General features: G+C 38.9%; 1 protein-coding gene across 7 annotated transcripts in view; it reads left to right on the top strand.

Annotated features, from left to right (window-relative positions):
* The window catches only part of LOC127434769 (probable global transcription activator SNF2L2), an 89,972-nt gene that overhangs the window by 53,509 nt on the left and 16,274 nt on the right, over positions 1 to 20,189 (top strand). For all 7 annotated transcript variants that reach the window (XR_007896086.1, XM_051687735.1, XM_051687742.1 and 4 more), the window contains 6 exons: positions 382 to 428; positions 614 to 780; positions 1,253 to 1,416; positions 2,098 to 2,325; positions 6,852 to 6,929; positions 7,145 to 7,357. Coding sequence is in view for 6 of the 7 variants with exons in the window: in XM_051687735.1 (XP_051543695.1) it covers positions 382 to 428; positions 614 to 780; positions 1,253 to 1,416; positions 2,098 to 2,325; positions 6,852 to 6,929; positions 7,145 to 7,357 (897 nt within the window). In the remaining variant the exon portion in view is untranslated. The remainder of the gene's footprint in view (positions 1 to 381; positions 429 to 613; positions 781 to 1,252; positions 1,417 to 2,097; positions 2,326 to 6,851; positions 6,930 to 7,144; positions 7,358 to 20,189) is intronic.

The raw sequence follows: 20,189 nt of genomic DNA, 5'->3' as shown, positions 1-20,189 counted from the left end.
AATTTGGTTGCTTAGGAGACTTGGCTGGAGTCACTCAGCGTGCCCTGGGATTCGAACTTGCGAACTCCAGGGGTGGTAGTCAGCGTCTTTACTCGCTGAGCTACCCAGGCCCCTGTATCTTGTATTTCTTAATCATTGTTATGTTTTTAACCATTGTGTATTGTGCATTGTGTACCAATTACCATTGTGAATGAAATGTGCTTTATAAATAAACTTGCCTTGCCTTATTTGGGGGGTTCCAGGGTTGTGTGAGTGGAGGGTCCCTGGGCCTGTAAAGATTGCAAATAATAGTCATTAATGTGAATGATTGAAATGAGACTGTTCTATTTATAATTGTATGGCATCAGCTGTAATGCACATATCTATTTTGTACCTATTTAGGAATCCTTTGCTGAGCACTTGGAGTATCCAAATGGCATTATCAGTGGGTGAGTAGAGATCAAATCGAGCGTTACATAACCTTAAGTGTTAGCATGATGTGTTATTACATGTCATAACTCATGTCCTATATGGATCACTAAACTCACCGCAGGCCTCCTACACTACATGACCCAGACAGAGGAACATCATGATGGAGTTGACATTATAAGTATGCTTTTTGTTGTCTACCTAGCGCTGACCTGTATCGTGCCTCGGGCAAGTTTGAGTTACTGGACCGGATCCTGCCCAAGCTAAAGGCCACCAATCATCGAGTGCTTCTCTTCTGTCAGATGACCTCCCTCATGACCATCATGGAGGATTATTTTGCCTACCGTAACTTCCTCTATCTGCGTCTGGATGGTCAGTAATCAGTGCATTCATTCTTTTAAAGGCTCCATGAAATCAAAATTGGAGTTTTGTAGCTTTTAGTCCATGTGTGTTATGTCTGCTATGCTTCCCTACAAAGGCAAAATGCCATAACTATGCCGACAGTGTAGAAAAGTGGCTTCAAAGTTACTTGGTTTTTGTGGGAATTTTGTAGTTACTGCAATTTTCACACTCTGTTTTCTCTGAATGTGAGCATAGTTGAGCCAAACCTGTCAATCACAAAGCAGATCACAGTCTAAGAGACCCAATATAATTTTTACTCTGTTTTGACTTTGTAGGACAGTATATGCTAAAACTGGGTTCATGAAGTGACTTTAATGTTATGACATAACTGCTGTCCTTTAGGATCTTCATATAGAGTTCACCATTGTTTTAATGAGTGTGATCACAAAAATAGGCTGCCCTTCCTGTTTAACATGTGGTTGGTTCCGGTCGTGTCTTCCAGGATCCACAAAGTCTGAGGACCGAGCAATGCTTTTAAAGAAATTCAATGATGAAGGCTCACAGTATTTCATCTTCCTACTGAGCACCAGGGCAGGAGGTCTTGGCCTAAACTTGCAGGCAGCAGACACCGTTGTGATCTTTGACAGCGACTGGAACCCCCACCAGGTCTGTGTGACTGCTGCTGTGATTGGAGAGGAATTAGACACTCTGATCTCTAGTTAAAGCTCAGCAGTGATGTATCATCTTTAGCTCAGACTTTAGCTCCAAAAATCTCACAGTATGCATGATACATCTTGAATGAGATAGGTGGTTGAATCATACCTTGTCCATGAACTTTTTACTTTAAGTCAACATCAAGATTTTATGTTACAGTTTATATGAATGTATGAGGGAAAGTGTATATTTTAGGTGCTGTGATTGGTCAAAAACTGTTTAAAATAATTTTAAACGGTTTGCATGAACTGTAGCGGATCATACTGCAGGACATTTTAACTACCTACATTCCAGTATGGATTTTGATGTCATGTTTGAAATGTATGTATGTATTATTGATTTATGCGTTAATGTATTTAATTGAAGTTAATTGAAGATTGAAGTTCATGCCTTATTTTCCCCCCAATACGTTTTCTGCAAAAGATATTACAATTACACCTCCATCCACCTCCACATACTGTATAGCACACACTATAGCGATCTTCTGCCAATTTGAAACATGCTTATTTTTCCTTCTCTAAAGATCAACTCAAGACAACAAAAAGTTGCACTATACCTCTTCTTAATAATAGTAATTTATGGTTGTAATTGATATAAATATGTTCATCACACAACTGTAATTTATTTCACCAGGACTTGCAGGCCCAGGACCGAGCCCACCGTATCGGCCAGCAGAACGAAGTACGTGTACTGCGGCTTTGTACCGTGAACAGCGTGGAGGAGAAGATTCTAGCAGCGGCCAAGTATAAACTGAATGTGGATCAGAAGGTCATTCAGGCAGGCATGTTTGATCAGAAGTCCTCCAGCCATGAGCGCAGAGCCTTCCTGCAAGCTATTCTGGAGCATGAGGAACAGAATGAGGTGAGTCACTTTAACAGGCACAGATGGCAGAAGTTTCACTCTCACTAGTTTTATTGATAGACAGGCCAATTACAGCTAGTGATCCGCTGAAATGAAAATTGTTGGCCTATACTGAAAATCTGGAAATACTGGGCCAACAACAAAGTGCCAGATCTTTTTCCGCATTTATTTGCCACTATGAATGCATTATGTGATAATTATATATGCATTAGGTGAAAATTTATCTTTTGCATTTTATTTACGCTTTTCTTTTTTGTAAAACAATAATGTAATGCATATTTCATTAACAATGGAAATTATATGTAAAGTGTAACAAAAGCTGGATAATATTTAGTTTCTAGTATCTATACACAAAGATAACCACACCCAACCTAAACGCACTATTCCAAATGAAGCACATTAATGTTTAAACTAGTGTTGGGTTCGAGTCCACCTTAATTGAGTCCGACTCAAGTCTGAGTCTTTATACAATCGAGTCCGAGTCCAAAAGGGGCCGAGTCGGACTCAATACTTAGTCCATATCAGGCCGAGTCTGAATGAATCTGTTCAAGAATCTGAATTAAAATTGTAACCGTAAACTCAACATCAATATTTTAAGCTTATTTTAACCTTCACAACTAAGAAAAACAATTTGTCAATATAAATACAAAAAAACAAATGATTAGTATCCTGCTGAACAAATTTCAAAGTGGTTTCAGAATGAAAGCATATGCTTTAGGTGTATGAAGACAAAACACAGTCCTTCAACACACTTCTTATTGCGTTCTGTTTGACATTTCAATTATTTGTTGCTTTCACCTCTGCTCAAACATACACCAAGTTAATCAGTAAATTAAATTTTAATTTAGTTTTTATTTCTACTTAATTTTCAATTTGTCCATTCAATTTAGTTTATTAAAATTAAGGGTGAAATATGTATGTAATTAATTAAATAAATACATTTAATGTGTTTAATACATTTAATAAATGGTAATATTAAAACATTTAATAATGCCCATAAAATTAAATACAACAACATAAAATAAAAACAGAAAAGATCAGATACCATTAAAAAATATTTATATACTTGTGGCGAGCAGGGCGGGGCAGAGTGGCGTCTGGGCAGAGCGAGGCTGGGAAGATAAGTGGTGAATGAGTTCCACCAGTGTGCCACACTGGTCTCGCATTCCAGTGAGGGGTGGTGGGAGTATTTAAGGAGAGGAGACAGCGGCAAATGAGAGAGAGAGATGCACAAAGCTGACTGTGTGTAGTGTTGAGCTGAAAAGCCAACAGAATTTATGTGTAGTGAAGCTGAAAAGCATAACGTAGTGTGAAGCAGTGTGTTATTGTGTGCGACTGAAAAGTGCAATAATAAGTGTCTATGTGTTTTGTCAAGCCGGCCCCAGCTTCCTCCTTTCCACAAACTGTTACAATACTACAGTACTACACTTCACACTTTTCAGTCCTCCTGCTTTGTCCAGGTGTAGCCTACTTCCCTAAAGTCAAGATCAAACTCAACTTGGGCTGATGTTTCTTTTCACATTATATTTAGTATGGATAATAGGTGAATAGAGACTTCTCCCCTTACTTGTGTTCATTCATTTTCTGACTTTTTTGCCATTGAAACGCAAGTGACAGCTTTACAGGTAACACACAGTTATATCAGAAAGACTCGGAACAGCATAGCATAAAAGGAATGGCAATTTATTGATGAACAATAAAAAGTAAAGTCTTTTGGCGTAAGCCCCCGTCTGACGGTCCGGTGAATATTTTAGTGAACCATCAAATCCTTCAAGTCCGAACTCAAGTATCCCAACTCCAGTTTAAACATGAATAATATAGATACAGTTGAAGTCAGAAGTTTACATACACTTAGGTTGAAGTCATTAAAACTTATTTTTTAACCACTCCACAGATTTCATATTAGCAAACTATAGTCTTGGCAAGTAGTTTAGGACATCTACTTTGTGCATGACATGAGTAATTTTTCCAAACAATTGTTTACAGACAGATTGTCTCACTTTTAATTGACTATATCACAATTCCAGTGGGTCAGAAGTTTACATTCACTAAGTTAACTGTGCCTTTAAGCTGCTTGGAAAATTCCAGAAAATGATGTCAAGACTTTAGGCAATTAGCCAATTAGCTTCTGACTGGCTAATTGGAGTCAATTGGAGGTGTACCTGTGGATGTATTTTAAGGCCTACCTTCAAACTCAGTGCCTCTTTGCTTGACATCATGGGAAAATTCAAAAGAAATCAACCAAGATCTCCACAAGTCTGGTTCATCCTTGGGTGCAATTTCCAAATGCTTGAATGTACCACGTTCATCTGTACAAACAATAGTATACAATTATAAACACCATGCGACCACACAGCTATCATACCGCTCAGGAAGGAGATGCATTCTGTCTCCTAGAGATGAATGTAGTTTGGTTCGAAAAGTGCAAATCAATCCCAGAACAACAGCAAAGGACCTTGTGAAGATAATGGAGGAAACAGGTAGACATGTTTCTATATCCACAGTAAAACAAGTCCTATATCGACATAACCTGAAAGGCTGCTCAGCAAGGAAGAAGCCACTGCTCCAAAACTGCCATAAAAAAGCCAGACTACAGTTTGCAAGTGCACATGGGGACAAAGACCTTGCTTTTTGGAGAAATGTAATCTGGTCTGATGAAACAAAAATATAACTTTTTGGCCATAATGACCATTGTTATGTTTGGAGGAAAAAGGGTGAGGCTTGCAAGCTGAAGAACACCATCCCAACCGTGAAGCATGGGGGTGGCAGCATCATGTTGCGGGGGTACTTTGCTGCAGGAGGGACTGGTGCACTTCACAAAACAGATGGCATCATGAGGAAGGAAAATTATGTGGATATATTGAAGCAACATCTTAAGACATCAGCCATGAAGTTAAAACTCGGTTGCAAATGGGTCTTCCAAATGGACAATAACCCCAAGAATACCTCCAAAGTTGTGGCAAAATGGCTTAAGGACAACAAAGTCAAGATATTTGAGTGGCCATCACAAAGCCCTGACCTCAATCCGATAGAAAAGGTGTGGGCAGAACTGAAAAAGTGAGCAAGGAGGCCTACAAACCTGACTCAGTTACACCAGTTCTGTCTGGAGGAATGGGCCAAAATTCCAGCAATTTATTGTGAGAAGCTTGTGGAAGGCTACCCAAAATATTTGACCCAAGTTAAACAATATAAAGGCAATGCTACCAAATACTAACAAAGTGTATGTAAACTTCTTACCCTCTGGGAATGTGATGAAAGAAATAAAAGCTGAAATAAATCATTCTCTCTATTATTATTCTGATATATCATATTCTTAAAATAAAGTAGTGATCCTAACTGGCCAGAGGCAGGGAATTATTTCTACAATTAAATGTCAGGACTTGTGAAAAACTGAGTTTAAATGTATTTGGCTAAGGTGTATATAAACTTCTGACTTCAACTGTAGGTACTGACATGACACACATTTTTCCCTTTCAAATCTCTAAGGGCATGTAAAAGTATAAATTTCCATTTTAAAGACCGATTTGGAACGCTGAAATTGCTTGGTGCTTATAAAACTAACTGCCTCTGTTTCAAATATAAAGTGATTTGAAAGAAAACTTTGAAGAAACAGCCAAGTAATTATGTGTTCAGGGGGTTTCTCAAAGCTGAGCATCCCACACTTAAGCAAGTAATTATTTCAGATTTAACCACTAGCTCCAAAATTTCTCCTTTAGAACAGCTTGTGAATGTTTCACCCTGAACAGTTATGCTGACGTGTTAAGAAGTGGAGTATAATTGTGGGAAATAAAATGGTGATTTGTAAATGAATTGATTTTTTTTCCCTGGTACAACTCAGTTGATCGCCATCCTAATTATAATGTCACAGCAATTTGTTCAACAAATTACAGTTTATCACCGCCATTAATTATTATGCCCTTGCCCATAAAGGAATGCAGTTCAACTGAGACCAAAATCTGTTTTTCTATAGATATTGAGTGTACCAAAGGATTGACATGCTACTTTGTTGCAGTTAAGTTGAACTGGAATACTTACAGGAATAGTACAGGAGCATTTCTCAGGTGTTTGATTTTGCCTATACTGCTATAATGCTTTTTTAGCAATATGAAAAGCAAAAGTGTTCAAGGTGCCCATGTTGTGTTTTAGAGGGATAGTTCACCCAAAAATGAAAACAAATTCTGTCATCACATACCCTCATGTTGTTCCAAACCCATATGACTCTCTTTCTTCTATGGAGCACAAGATGTTATGCAGAATGACAGCCTCAGTCACCGTTCACTTTCATTGCACCTTTTTTGTCTTACAATGAAGTCGAATGAAGACTGAGGCTATCATTCTGCCTAATGTCTTCTTTTGGGCGCTGCAGATCCATGGCCCAGATTTATAAAATGCTGGCCGCTGACAAACATCCGTCCCTTTAACAGTAGATTTTGCCATTGACAAGTTGTTTTCCAGCTGACGGTGCAAATTTTCTACTTGTCTTTGTTGGTGTGTGTGTGTGTGTGTGTGTGTCTGTGTAATACCAGGAGGAAGATGAAGTTCCAGATGATGAAACTCTCAATCAAATGATTGCCCGTAATGAGGATGAATTTGAGCTCTTCATGGTAGGACTGAAATTGCACAAAATTTGCTACTTGCACAGATAGTTCATTGCATGATCATTGACAGTAATTGTTGTCTTTTTGAAAAGTAAACCTTGTCTTTAAGTTCTGTGTATTCTCGACTCTGTGAATCTGTGCAATTTGAAACCATTTAAGACTAGAGAGGGAAACTTACCACTTACTTTGAAACTTACATTATCCATTAATGTCACTTTAAGCGCATGGATTTAGACCGTCGTCGAGAGGACGCACGCAACCCAAAGCGTAAACCTCGGCTAATGGAAGAGGATGAGTTGCCATCATGGATCCTGAAAGATGATACAGAGGTGGAGCGACTCACCTGTGAGGAAGAAAAAATCTTCGGACGAGGATCTCGTCATCGCAGAGATGTTGACTACGGCGACACATTGACAGAGAAGCAGTGGCTAAGGGTATGCTGCTTGTGTTACTTTGCTTTCAATTCATTATTATAGTCATTCCAATGACAAACATGTAAAATGACAGATAATTTATTATGGCATAGGTGTACAGTAATTCAATCAGCATGATGAGATCTCATTACCGTAGCAACAAGGAGCCAGCAGGTGGTCTTCTACTCTTTTTAATGGTCTCTTTTCATGGTAAATATTTCCATTCTGTCATGTTCAAGTGACCTCGTGACTTCACTTCATCAGGTAGCAAAGGATACAAAAGTACTTCACTAAACCTCAGAAACATTAAAGACTGAAGTAGGTCCATAAATGACATGAAGCAATAATCCAGTGCTACCAGTGGTCTGGTAGGTCTGTTATATACTGTATGCATTTCAGTCATGACAAATCTCATAATAAATGGCAATTAAAAAGTTAGACAAAGAGAGAGTACACAAACTGATTGGCTCACAGATAACATGTTCAAAGGACCTACCAGCTTGCTCCATGTAGAGTTTCATGAATGAAGTTATATATACATATTTAAAATATTTTATACACAGTAGATATGTATAAAAATGACATTAAATTCATTTTTTAAGTGCCACTTAAAGTAATAGTTCACCCAAAAATTATAATTTTCTCATCATTTACTTACCTTACTGTCCTCTCAAACTCTTTGACTTTCTATGACTTTTTTCTGCGGAACTCAAACAGAGATGTTTAAATGGAGATATGATGTCTGTTTGTCCATACAATGCAAGTGAATGGTAACCACATTTTCAAACTCTAAAAGGACATAAAGGCAGCATAAATGTTATCCATACGACTCCAGTGGTTTAATTCATGTCTTCTGAATTAATCCAATTGGTTTTGGTGGGAAGAGACCAAAATGTAATTCCTTTTTCACTATAAATCTTGACATCAGCAGTCTCACTGGCCATCATTTCAAGCTTGATTACATGGTACCCGCGGGTCCTTAAAAAGTCTTAAATTTACTTTTTAAAATTTAAGGCCATAAAAAGTCTTAAATAAATTACAATAAGTCTTAAATTTCATCTGCTGAGGTCTTACATTTTGGGGCATGAATAGAGGAGACGCTTAAAACAGCAGAATCTGCATGAGTCAAAATCATCTCTCTCTCTCGCTCTCTCTCTCGTGCAGCCAGCATTTAGCAGCTGACGCTTGAGGTTTAGTGTGAGCGTGCGCAGGGAAGCACAAGCGCATTTTTTCTGAACTTACGATTTTACACATGTATGCTTCATAAACCTGTTAATCCGAAATGCAAATGCCGTTATTCTGCATCTCTGTAGCAGTGACAGTGAATGGTGACTGAGACTAAACGTTTTGCTTAACATCTCCTTTTTTGTTCCATGGCAGAGAAAAAAATCATACAGACTCAAGGGTGAGCAGTGATGACAGAAATTTCATTTTTAAATGAACTGCCCTTTAACTACCTGTTAAAGTATTTGTTAAAGGTATCTGCCAAGAAAAAAATATAGAAATGTTATTCAGCACATGACCTTATTCACAGCAGCGGCATCTTTGATTTTTAATGGGAATGACAACGAGGCTGTGTGGGATAGACATACAGTCTCTTCAATGAGCTGCACTGCAGTTTAATGGGTTTTTGAAAAAAACAGCTTTTCAAGAACACTTGGTAGACAAAAAACTCCAGACAACATGAGTTGTGGAAAATCAGATGGGATCTAGGAGATTTTTACAGCTTCATACCGTATGTGCCATTGAAGAGATGGCAAGTCTATCCCTCACAGCCTTGTTTTCATTCCCATTAAAAATCAAACATAGACCAATCCTCTTGTTTACAAAAATCTTAGTGCATGCGCAGTAAGATTTGACAGATTAGATGATTAAAGGGAAGTATGACACAAAACCATCATAAATACAAACACATTCTCAGCTATACAATTACTATAATGATATTAAGTTAATAACAAATATGTAATCATGTTCACTATACATTTTTGCTGCAAAGTTGTGAGTTGAAATGATCTCCTCAGTCCACTTAGCTCTGTTGATGGCTTGAAGCTACAGCAGTCAATGAGAGCCCTCTGAGTCATTTTTCAACAATGTAAACCGATAAAAGTTTACTTTTTGCGCACGGTTTTTGCCACAACTTCCGTGTTTGACATAAACGGTGACGTTGCCAAAGGATTGGTCTATTGCGTCATGTCTTGCTGGAAAGCAAGTGACTAAAGAGATGGTTCACAATATAGGCTACATACTTTAGGCTACATGCATTCATAATTAATTCATGTAGAGTTTTAATGTTGTATTAACTTATTTTAAAAAGAAAACACATACACTGGCGGCCAAAAGTTTGGAATAATGTACAGATTTTGCTTTTGGAAAGAATTTGGTACTTTTATTCACCAAAGTGCCATTCAACTGATCACAATGTATAGTCAGGACATTAATAACGTGAAAAATTACTATTACAATTTTAATTTTTTTTTTTTTTTTCAGAACTTCTTAAACTATTTCAAAGAGTTCTCATCAAAAAATCCTCCATGTGCAGCAATGACAGCTTTGCAGATCCTTGGCATTCTAGCTGTCAGTTTGTCCAGATACTCATGTGACATTTCACCCCACACTTCCTGTAGCACTTACCATAGATGTGGCTGTCTTGTCAGGCACTTCTCAAGCACTTTACAGTCTAGCGGATCCCACAAAAGCTCAATGGGTTTAAGATCCATAATACTCTTTTCCAATTATCTGTTGTCCAATGTCTGTTTCTTTGTCCACTCTAACCTTTTCTTTTTCTTTTTCTGTTTCAAAAGTGGCTTTTTCTTTGCAATTCTTCCCATAAGGCCTGCACCCCTGAGTCTTCTCTTTACTGTTGTACATGAAACTGGTATTGAGCGGGTAGAATTCAATGAAGCTGTCAGCTGAGGACATGTGAGGCATCTATTTCTCAAACTAGGGACTCTGATGTACTTATCCTCTTGTTTAGTTGTACATATGGGCCTTCCACATCTCTTTTTGTCCTTGTTAGAGCCAGGTGTCCATTGTCTTTGAAGACTGTAGTGTACACCTTTGCATGAAATCTTCGGTTTTTGGCAATTTCAAGCATTGTATGGCCTTCATTCCTCAAAACAATGATTGACTGACGAGTTTCTAGAGAAAGCTGTTTCTTTTTTGCCATTTTTGACCTAATATTGACATTAAGACATGCCAGTCTATTGCATACTGTGGCAACTCAAAAACAAACACAAAGACAATGTTAAGCTTCATTTAATGAACCAAATAGCTTTCAGCAGTGTTTGATATAATGGTAGGTGATTTTCTAGTACCAAATTAGCAATTTAACATGATTACTCAAGGTTCAGGTGTTGGAGTGATGGCTGCTGGAAATGGGGCCTGTCTAGATTTGATCAAATATGACTTTTTCCAAATAGTGATGGTGCTGTTTTTTACATCAGTAATGTCCTGACTATACTTTGTGATCAGTTGAATGCCACTTTGGTGAATTAAAGTACCAATTTCCTTCCAAAACAGCAAAATCTGTACATTATTCCAAACTTTTGGCCGCCAGTGTAAATGCACAATAAAATATAAAAAACATGTCCAGAGACATCCAAGTAGCCACAGTGGTTTTGTATTTACCTGCTAATTAATTATTTAATGTGGTCTTAAATTTTTCTTTTATTTGGCCTTAAAAAGTCCTAAAAAGTCTTAAATTTCATTCCTTCAAACCTGCAGATACCCTGTTGATTACACTTCCTAGCGTTTGACGCATGCGAAGAGTGCTAGATGCCGCTAGGAAGTGTAATCAAGCTTGAAATAATTATTCACAGTCTTATGGATTACCTTTATGCTGCCTTTATATCCTTTTTGGAGTTTGAAAACTTGGTCACCATTCACTTGGACATCGTATGCCCATTAAAATATTTTTTTGTGTTTCGCGGAAGAAATTGTTTTTATTAAATATTTTGCCTAATTTGATGATAATGTCAGCTACCAATAAGACTGTAGTACTCTCAGCTCCATTTAACATTTCACCATGTTTCCATGGATTTTGTCTGCATAATCTGTCTAGGCCTAGTCATAAGTCTGTATCAAGAATGTTATTGTAAATCTGCAGTTGTGATTGTAATTGGGTGAATGCTCCACCTTTGAGGAGCATCAGTGGGAAAAAAAATACTGTGATTTGCCAAAATCATTGTTCAGAATCTAGAAAATACAGGAATCATTTTCAGACCTGTGATGGTTGACAATGTTTTTTCTTTTTTTTTTTTTAGACCAGCAGGCATTTTTCAAAGTAAAAGGTTTGATCATAAGTCACGACTTGATCATGACAAACTGCAAAATGTTGGGTGTGAAAGCCGTTTAAGTGAGAGAGTGAATGACCGAAATCAGTAGTGTGTGTGTTTTTTTGGAATAAGGCCATCACTTTTACAACAGCAATGGTTGGCATGCTGATAACAATTGCAGCCTTTTGGCATATCATTGCTGCTTTAGAACAAAGTAATATTAGCAACCGGAGACATATTATTGTCTAGTAATTTAGAGTAAACCACCTTTGACAGAGGTGCTGTTTGTGTTTGTTTGTTAAGCCTCTGTTTTTGCTGTCTCTGAACTGCAATGCATGACCAACTACTGTATGGTGGCGAGAGACGAACTGGAGTCAAAATTTGCAAATGAGTCAAGACATGTATCTTTGTCTCTGTGATTGGCTTGTATCACACCAGATGCTTTTGACCAGATGTGCTTTAATTTACATCATTAACAACTAGTTGTTCAGTTCAGTTCTGCAAAAAGTACAGCATCAAGATTTTATGTAAACTGTGGAGAATATATTTTTTTCTAGTTCTGCTCAGCTCTATTTTTATTTATTTTGATCAGCTTCAAAGATGATAAATGTCATCTTTGTGAGTATTTTCTTTTCCCCATCAAGAGTGACTGAAAAGTTTTGGAAAAATCATGGAAAGTGATTGGTCAAAAGGAACCCTGACTCTGTGTGTGACCTATAAGCTAAAAGATTTCCAGGCCGCCAATTACTTTTTTGTAATACCATCTTGAATTTAATTCTAGCAGCTGTGAGTAAATATTTTAAGAACTTCTGGAGGTAGAGAAATAGTCATGCAGCAGCATTTTAGAGGGTTGTCTTGCATATGCTGGTACAGTAGATGAGATTGGGCAGAGAACGGGCCCAGAGAGTTGCTACAGTGTGATCGGTGAAGGTCAGTTGGTGATCCTTGTTAGCTCACTGGTGTTACACAATAGAGGCAATGACTCGATTGGCCATATGGATGTGTGACCAACTGAGATAAGACAATTAGTGAGGTAGATCATGGCTGGAACACACCGTAGTCATGGTTGAGTTTGAAGTGATGAATAGCCATCCAACTCAAACTGTCAGAGAGGAAAACTGAGATGTTCTGGGTGACTGCAGCATTGGTGACTGAATGTGGTTTGAAGGTGAATCTTTCCAACTCACTTGTGGGATTTGTCATAAAATTTGGACAAAAACAATAAGGCAGAGATCCAGCTCTTCCACGTTTGCAGTGCACAAGTCGGTACAGTAGGAACACCAGCAAAGGTGTTTACATTGAGCGTGAAATTGGGGTAATGGGCAAAAATCTATGTGTGCCAATCGTTTTTTGCTTCAACCGTTTATGACCATACCTTGATAAAGGAAAGCTGTTACAAGTGTTTACCTGACCACACACATTGTCAACTAATTAAGCATGATCATGCAAGATTGTGCATGTAAACATGCTCATTGGCTGAAATAACAGCTTCACTCACAGCCAGGAAAGCAGATTCATTTTCAACACCAGATTGGTAAAATCAAGCAGCTTGTTCTCAGAGGTTTGACATCACTGCAGTTATAATGGGAAGATGAAATAAATCTGTGTTTGATGTATTGAGTTACAGATTTGTACTATAAAGGTGGGACAGATTTGAATAGGGCTGCAACTAACAACTATTTTGATAATCGATTAATCTAACGATTATTAGAACAATTATTGGACTATTCGGCGATTATTGCAATGATTAATCATTAGCTCTTAAACGACTATTCAGCTTGTGCCTGACTTAAAAGTCTGTATTAAACATGCTTACTAACAATAAAGAGGACAAATCATCTTTTAAAAATACCTCTAAATGACATTCACTGAATTAAAGGGGAAAAATACTTTTTATTAAGTTTAATTCAGAAAAAGAAATTCACTGCAAAAATCCTATTGTTATCAAGTGTTTTTGTCTTGTTTTCCATTTAAAATGGTCTGAAATTCCTTAAAACAGTATACATTTACTTGAGAAGCAACATATAAGATATTTAGACTTGCTTTAAGAGAATGTATCTTAAATGTAAGTGTATTTTGTATATAAGTGTATTTTTTCACTTGGTTATACTTCTGCGAGTGTAGTAAAGACAAAATTTACTTATATTCAAGATCTATTCTCTAAAAGCAAGTCAAAATATCTTATATGCTGCTTCTCAGGTGAATGCATCTTTTTTTAAAGGATTTTTAGATATTTTAAAATATTTGTATTATTAATATTATATTCAACATTCTCAGATAACAGTGTTTTCTTCTGCAGTATAGCTGCTAAAGTAAATGTACGTTGTTTTAAAGGAGTTTTAGATATTTATATTGGAAAACAAGCCAAAACAAATCAAAAACTTAATTTTGTTGCAGTGTATAATGGGGTGAAGACTACCTCTCTCACCTTTCTGTTCACTTCAATCCATCTTTAACTCCCAAAAAAACAAACTGTCTCTTATTAATAAAGCTGCGTATTGCCAGTTTTCTTCACGATAAGAAATGCACAGTGACATATATTATGATTCAATAAGTCACGAGCCATCACGTTATAATCTAGCTGCATTAAGCGTGCTCGCTCGAGGGTTGTGCGTCCCCGAGACATAGTGTACATCAGCGGGGTGCAGTTTCAATCTCTCCTCCTCAGATTGGGACATTCACGCAACTCATAGAAGAGGCGCTGACCGCACAGAGAGATGCCAGTTTCAGAGTTTGTAGTTATTTACATGATCTGCTTTCCTATTATTTGAACTTCAATAAAGCTATAACGCATTAAATATAACTGCATTTAAGATGTAATGATGGGGTGTTTCCTTTAAAGAGCTCCGGCTCCGCTTATTCCACAATGAGAGTGCTTCTATATTTACTTATTTTGTATTTTCGTATAATTCCCTCATACTTTGCGATCTACATCACCTGAAGCTGTGAAAGTTTAGAGTGCATCTGGACTGTGAGCTGTGTAATTCTTCCTCTCCTCAGTCAGGCGCGAGCTGCAGTGCAGCTATCGCGCATCGTTATTAAGAGTTTAATGTGATCTCATGTTACATTAAATGAGATCAAACGACTATTCGACAGCGAAAAATTTTGTCAACAATTTTTTTATTGTCGATGTTGTCGATAACGTAATTTCAGCCCTAGATTTGAAAAGAAAACACTTTAAAAAGATTTCACATGAATTATGGCTATGCAAAATTAAACAAATACATCTCATTTACATATCTCAAGAACCATTTGTATATCTCGCCATTTCTAAAGATCTCACATTCATGATAGTTGACTTAAAATCAGACAAGTTTCCTATCTACTGCTGGATTTTAGGTCTTGGTGTCTGTTTAGGTTCTGAAAATACAAAAAGTGTTAAAGGGATAGTTCACACCAAAATGAAAATTCTCTCATAATTTACTCACCCTCATTAGATCCCTGATGTGTATACATTTCTTTCTTCTTCTGAACACAAATTAAGATTTTTAAAAGAGTATCTGTTCTGTTCTCACCCAAAAAATGATAAGATCACTTCAGAAGACATGGATTACTTTTATGCTGCATTTATGTGCTTTTGGAGCTTCAACATTTTGGTCCCCATTCACTTGCATTTTATGAACCTACAGAGCTGAGATATTCTTCTAAATAGCTTTGTTTGTGTTCAGCAGAAGAAAGAAATTTATACACATCAGGGATGGCATGAGGGTGAGTAAATGATGAGAGAATTTTCATTTTTGGGTGAACTATTTCTTTAAGTATGTTGGAAAAGGTTTGAAAATACTGACTTGAGGGTAGCGAATAGTGCCTATTACTTTGTCTGTCTTGCTTCCACAATTTACCTACCATAATATGATAGATAAACCATTGCAACAATACAAAATAAACAAGACAAATCTAGCTCTGTGAGATGGATAACAAATCAGCACTCTTCTGACTACACTCGATCAATGAACCCAATTTTATTACAGCAAGCCCAAATAGTTTATTTTCTTATTCCCCATCTAGGCACAAATTGACTGTCCTCTCTCTAACAAGCTTTCTCCATTTTCTCTGTCATTTTCTTACACAATCTGACTCTGTGGTACAGACATCCTATACCATTTGAAAGATAATATCTAAGCTGAGATCGGCCCAGTGGATGGTGCTGGTCAATAATGAGTGCCAATACTGTTTCTGTAGGGCATCGCGGTTGTTCTTTGGTGAGGGTTCGTCTACTTCAGGGTTTGGCTGGAAGGTAACAAGAGCAAAATTGTGCATGAATACAGAGGCTGAAGGTGTAAAGTAGGAAGGGAGGTAATTAAATGTGGAGCCAGCTCCTGATAAACAGAGACCCACTGAGGGGCAAAAGTATACAGGAAGAGGAAGGAAGTTTGACACATGGCAATTGGAGTTTTTTTGAGAAACAATGTGGGGTCTGTTAGTTTTTATGAGGTGGATAAAGACCATTTTGATTAAAGGAATAGTACACTCAAAAATATGAATTTTGTCATCATTTACTCACGCTCATGTTATTTCAAGCCCATATGACTTTCTTATGTGAAACACAAAAGGAGATGTTAGCAGAATGTTAGGGACTGAAAGCATCTTTTTTGTACAATGTAAGTGAATAGTGACTGAGGCTGTTAGTCGTTTACATTCCACCTGAAGTCTTACTTTGTGTTCCACAGAAGAGAGAGAGTCATGTTTTGAACTACAGTATATGAGTAAATGATGACAAAAATGTTATTTTTGGTTGGACTACTGTATCTCTTTAAAGCTTTTTGGACCTTGCTTTGGAAGTAAACTTATTTAGTGCCTCACTGGTACTCAAGATGTATTTTGTTTTGTTTTGTTTTTTGTACTTTTTTGTTGGTGCTTTACAGAAATGCACCATGAAAGTGTGAGAAAATGCTCAGTGTTACTGTGTGATTGCAAAGTCTTTTTTGCAAGTCAGTCCACTCGGTGACCATCTTTGGAACTCTCCCGGGCAGCTATTTTCAATGTAAACAAGTGGCATAAAAGTACAACTCCTATCTACTCGAATGAGGAAAGACAGAAATCTCCAAAATGATTGGTCAAGATTACAATCAAATAACATTTCAAATCAGCAGTAAAATCTGACAACACTGTTATCATAAATTGTGCTTCTTTTCCTCAGATTATGCCAAAACAAAAACAAAATTCTGGCTTGTATAGCTAATGCGTATGCACGTTCTCGAGTTGATTGACAGGTGATGTCTGTATCTAAAAGGAGATTGGCTCATTCCAGTTTCTCCCATTCATTTTAAAAGAAGTGGCCTGTCTCTGCTAAATAGTCTTTGGTGATAGTCTCTCAAAAACTTTAAAAAAAATATTTTGTAACTTATGCTTCAAGTTGACTTATGCTCAAGGTAACTTATGCTTCAAGTTGAGTGGTGTTGGCATAGTGGGCTAAAGCACATAACTGGTAACCAGAAGGTTGCTGGTTCGAAGCAATGGTTCCACCCCAATCCGACGCTCGCGACTGCCCGGGCAAGCATGTCGGCCAGCTCCGCGTCGGCCTGCAACTGGGTGACCGTACCCGAGGGAGGAAGCCCAGCTGAAGCCTCCGCGTCAGACTGAACGAGCCCGCTCTCCGATGCTGCTCTCGAGAGCTCATCATCTTCCCGGGCCCCGAATAAGAGGTCGAACTCGCCCTGAGACGAGCCGGCGGACTCATCTGAGAGCCCGACCAGGGCAAGCGAGCGTGCTGAGGAATGGAAGGTCCGTGGGGGGATACCCGGCAGAGGTGCTCCCATTGAGGTCCCCAAATCGCCCCCAGTGCTAACCGCCATGGCCTCATACCCATAGGTAGATAGACCGAGGCGGGGAGCCGCTGGGGTGGCTTACTTTCTTACGAAGGCAAGCCGCAACCGCAACATTGCCATGGTCATGTTCTCGCAATGAGGAAAAGACCCATCCATGAACGATGTCTCCGTGTGGGCAGCGCCCAGACACATAAGACAACGATCGTGGCCGTCAGAAGCCGAGAGATAACGACCGCAATAACACACAAACGGAAAGCCATCTATAAAAAGACGTTCTGTGTGTGCCGCTCTTTTAGTGAAGAAAATATACTCTTTTAGAATATACTCTTTTTGTTGTTTGTTTTTTTTCTGCTGAAGCGCCCAGGGGCGTTCTCTGCACTGCGCCAGTGCAGAGGGGGAGAAGCCGCTGAAATGCGGCGTAAGAATCCAGCAGAGGAGGTGAATGAAAAGCACGGAGAATTCAGCTCAATGAATAGAACCGCTCGGCTCCGAAGAGAAAATCTGAATGAGTGGTTGCATACCAGCTCCTTTTATTCCCGTATGTCCAGGGGGGTGGCATGCAAATTCCACTTGCCAATTCCCATTGGCCTTTTTTCAAAGATCAGAGGTTTGGGGCTCCCAAGAGTGACCCCTAGTGTCACTACATCAACACAACATTGAGTGAGTGACAGATAGGGAACTACTCATCTACACAGCTCAGTGGTGCAACAAATTGATTTGGACGGTCGAGTTTAACAAACAGTCAATGATGTTGGGAAAATTAAGTCTGTTACAGGGAGAGAGAAAACCCTGCCTGTGTACGTTTCTGTGAGAAAGAAATACTCTTCTTGACAAGGACTGTCTGCCTGAAATCTGTATGCATGTGTATGCATGAATGTGTGTGTCATCTTGGGAAAGGCCAGAGAGAGGTCACTCACCTGGAAAGGCTGTTTTACTCCCTCTGTCACGGTGACTTTTCTACCGCTGAAGGGGCATTCACACTGACCTAACCCTTTTCAGTGAGAATCAAGATCTGAGGCGATATGAGTGACAGCGACCATTGCCGATGCAATCTGGGCATCACCAGCGAAGCAACAAACTTGAGAAAAGTTTACGTGAATGATGCAACGACTACCAATGGCAGTAAAGACATTGGTGTGCCAGTGTAACAATTATGGAAAGGAGGAAGCTGGGGCCGGCTTGACAAAACACGTAGACATTTATTGTTGCACTTTTCAGTCGCACACAATAAGGCCGCTTTTCAGCAGTACACAAAAGGTTTGCTTTTCAGCAACACCACATTGACACACAGACACACACAGACAGCTTCATGCATCTCTCTCTCCCCGCCTGCTGCTGTCTCCTCTCCTTAAATACTCCCACTGCCCCTCACTGGAACGCAAGACTGGTGTGGCACACAGGTGGACCTCATTCACCACTTATCTTCCCGGCCTAACTCTGCCCAGACACCGCTCGCCACAGCCAGTAATCTGCCTCTTGTGAGATACTGTACTGTAGTTGACTGTAGGCAAGACGGAGGAGAAGTTCATGTTACGATGAGCAATGTTTTCTGTTTTGTCTATGCCCACGTACAGAGATATAATAAGAAAATTCATTATGCATTCAAATACTGGTCAGAAGTGATCAGTTCATGCAATAATAATCGTTCATCAGATTCATGATATGATACATACATATTAAAATTCTAAAAATAATTTTTTTGTGGCAACAAAATCACTGTCACTGTGAACAGGCCTAGATATACACAATGCTGCCTTTGAATTGATCCAATGATTGAATTGATCTTGGTGATAGCACAGTTAAGTTGCCTACCTTTTGGAACAGCCTTCATGTTAGGAGCAGCTGGAGCACGCCTATGATGTCTTAAAATGCTGCCCACGTTAGCAGCTCACTAGGTTTTGGAACAGTAAATTATCCTATAATGGTGGGTGTGTAGAGATTAATACCTCTAGAAATAATGACCAAGTTTGTGATGGATCACAACAATGAAGTAGCAAGTTTTCATTAATGTGTAATTTCCTCTCTTGTTTGGGCTACATTTACCCACACAGCACCCCCAACATCAATGACATCAAGAGTGCACTCCTTTTCATAGGTGCTGCTTACCAACAGGTGCGACCTCACCATGACAATGGTCGAGGGTGATGGTGCAGAGGTTACCTGTTATTGGCTTACTATTTCTAAAACACAGCCAGAAGCGTCCACATAGACAGCCAGAACCCAGGATCACAGCCGTGGGATGCATCATTTGAGCACTCCAGACACTGCATTTTAATGGATGATGTGTCTGCCACTGGTCTGACCTGATGTATAATGAGTTGATGTGGTGCTAGATAGCATACATAATAATTCCATAAATTTAGAGGTACACCATAAAACACCATACATTTATGTACATAAGATCAGCATGTCAAAACTAAAGTACACTTAATTTAGCTATTGGTAAATGGATGTAAGTAAGCATATGTGGCAGGGCGGAGGGCGGGGCCGGGTCGTGATTCCGCACACCCGGCCCCTAATTAGGCTGATTAAGCCTGAGAGGGATAAGGCCGACCGGAGACGGCAGTGCGACAGAGAGAGAGTTACGGACAGCTGTCTGACACCTGTGTGTGTGTTTGTGCTTTTGGTTACATTTATCATTAAACTATTATTTATATTGTAAAGTCGGTTCTCGCCGCCTCCTATCCATTTACCTTGTTACACTGGTGCCGAAATCCGGGAAGGAGGAGGGATGCACTGTAGTAGAGTCCTCGCCACTACCATCCACCCCAATGAAGCAGCCACGGCCATCTGCCGAGGGACAGAGGAGCC

The sequence above is a fragment of the Myxocyprinus asiaticus genome, chromosome 4 (assembly GCF_019703515.2).
Source record: "Myxocyprinus asiaticus isolate MX2 ecotype Aquarium Trade chromosome 4, UBuf_Myxa_2, whole genome shotgun sequence".
NCBI classification, from domain to species: Eukaryota; Metazoa; Chordata; class Actinopteri; order Cypriniformes; family Catostomidae; genus Myxocyprinus; species Myxocyprinus asiaticus.
This window is presented reverse-complemented; position numbering and strand designations above follow the sequence as displayed.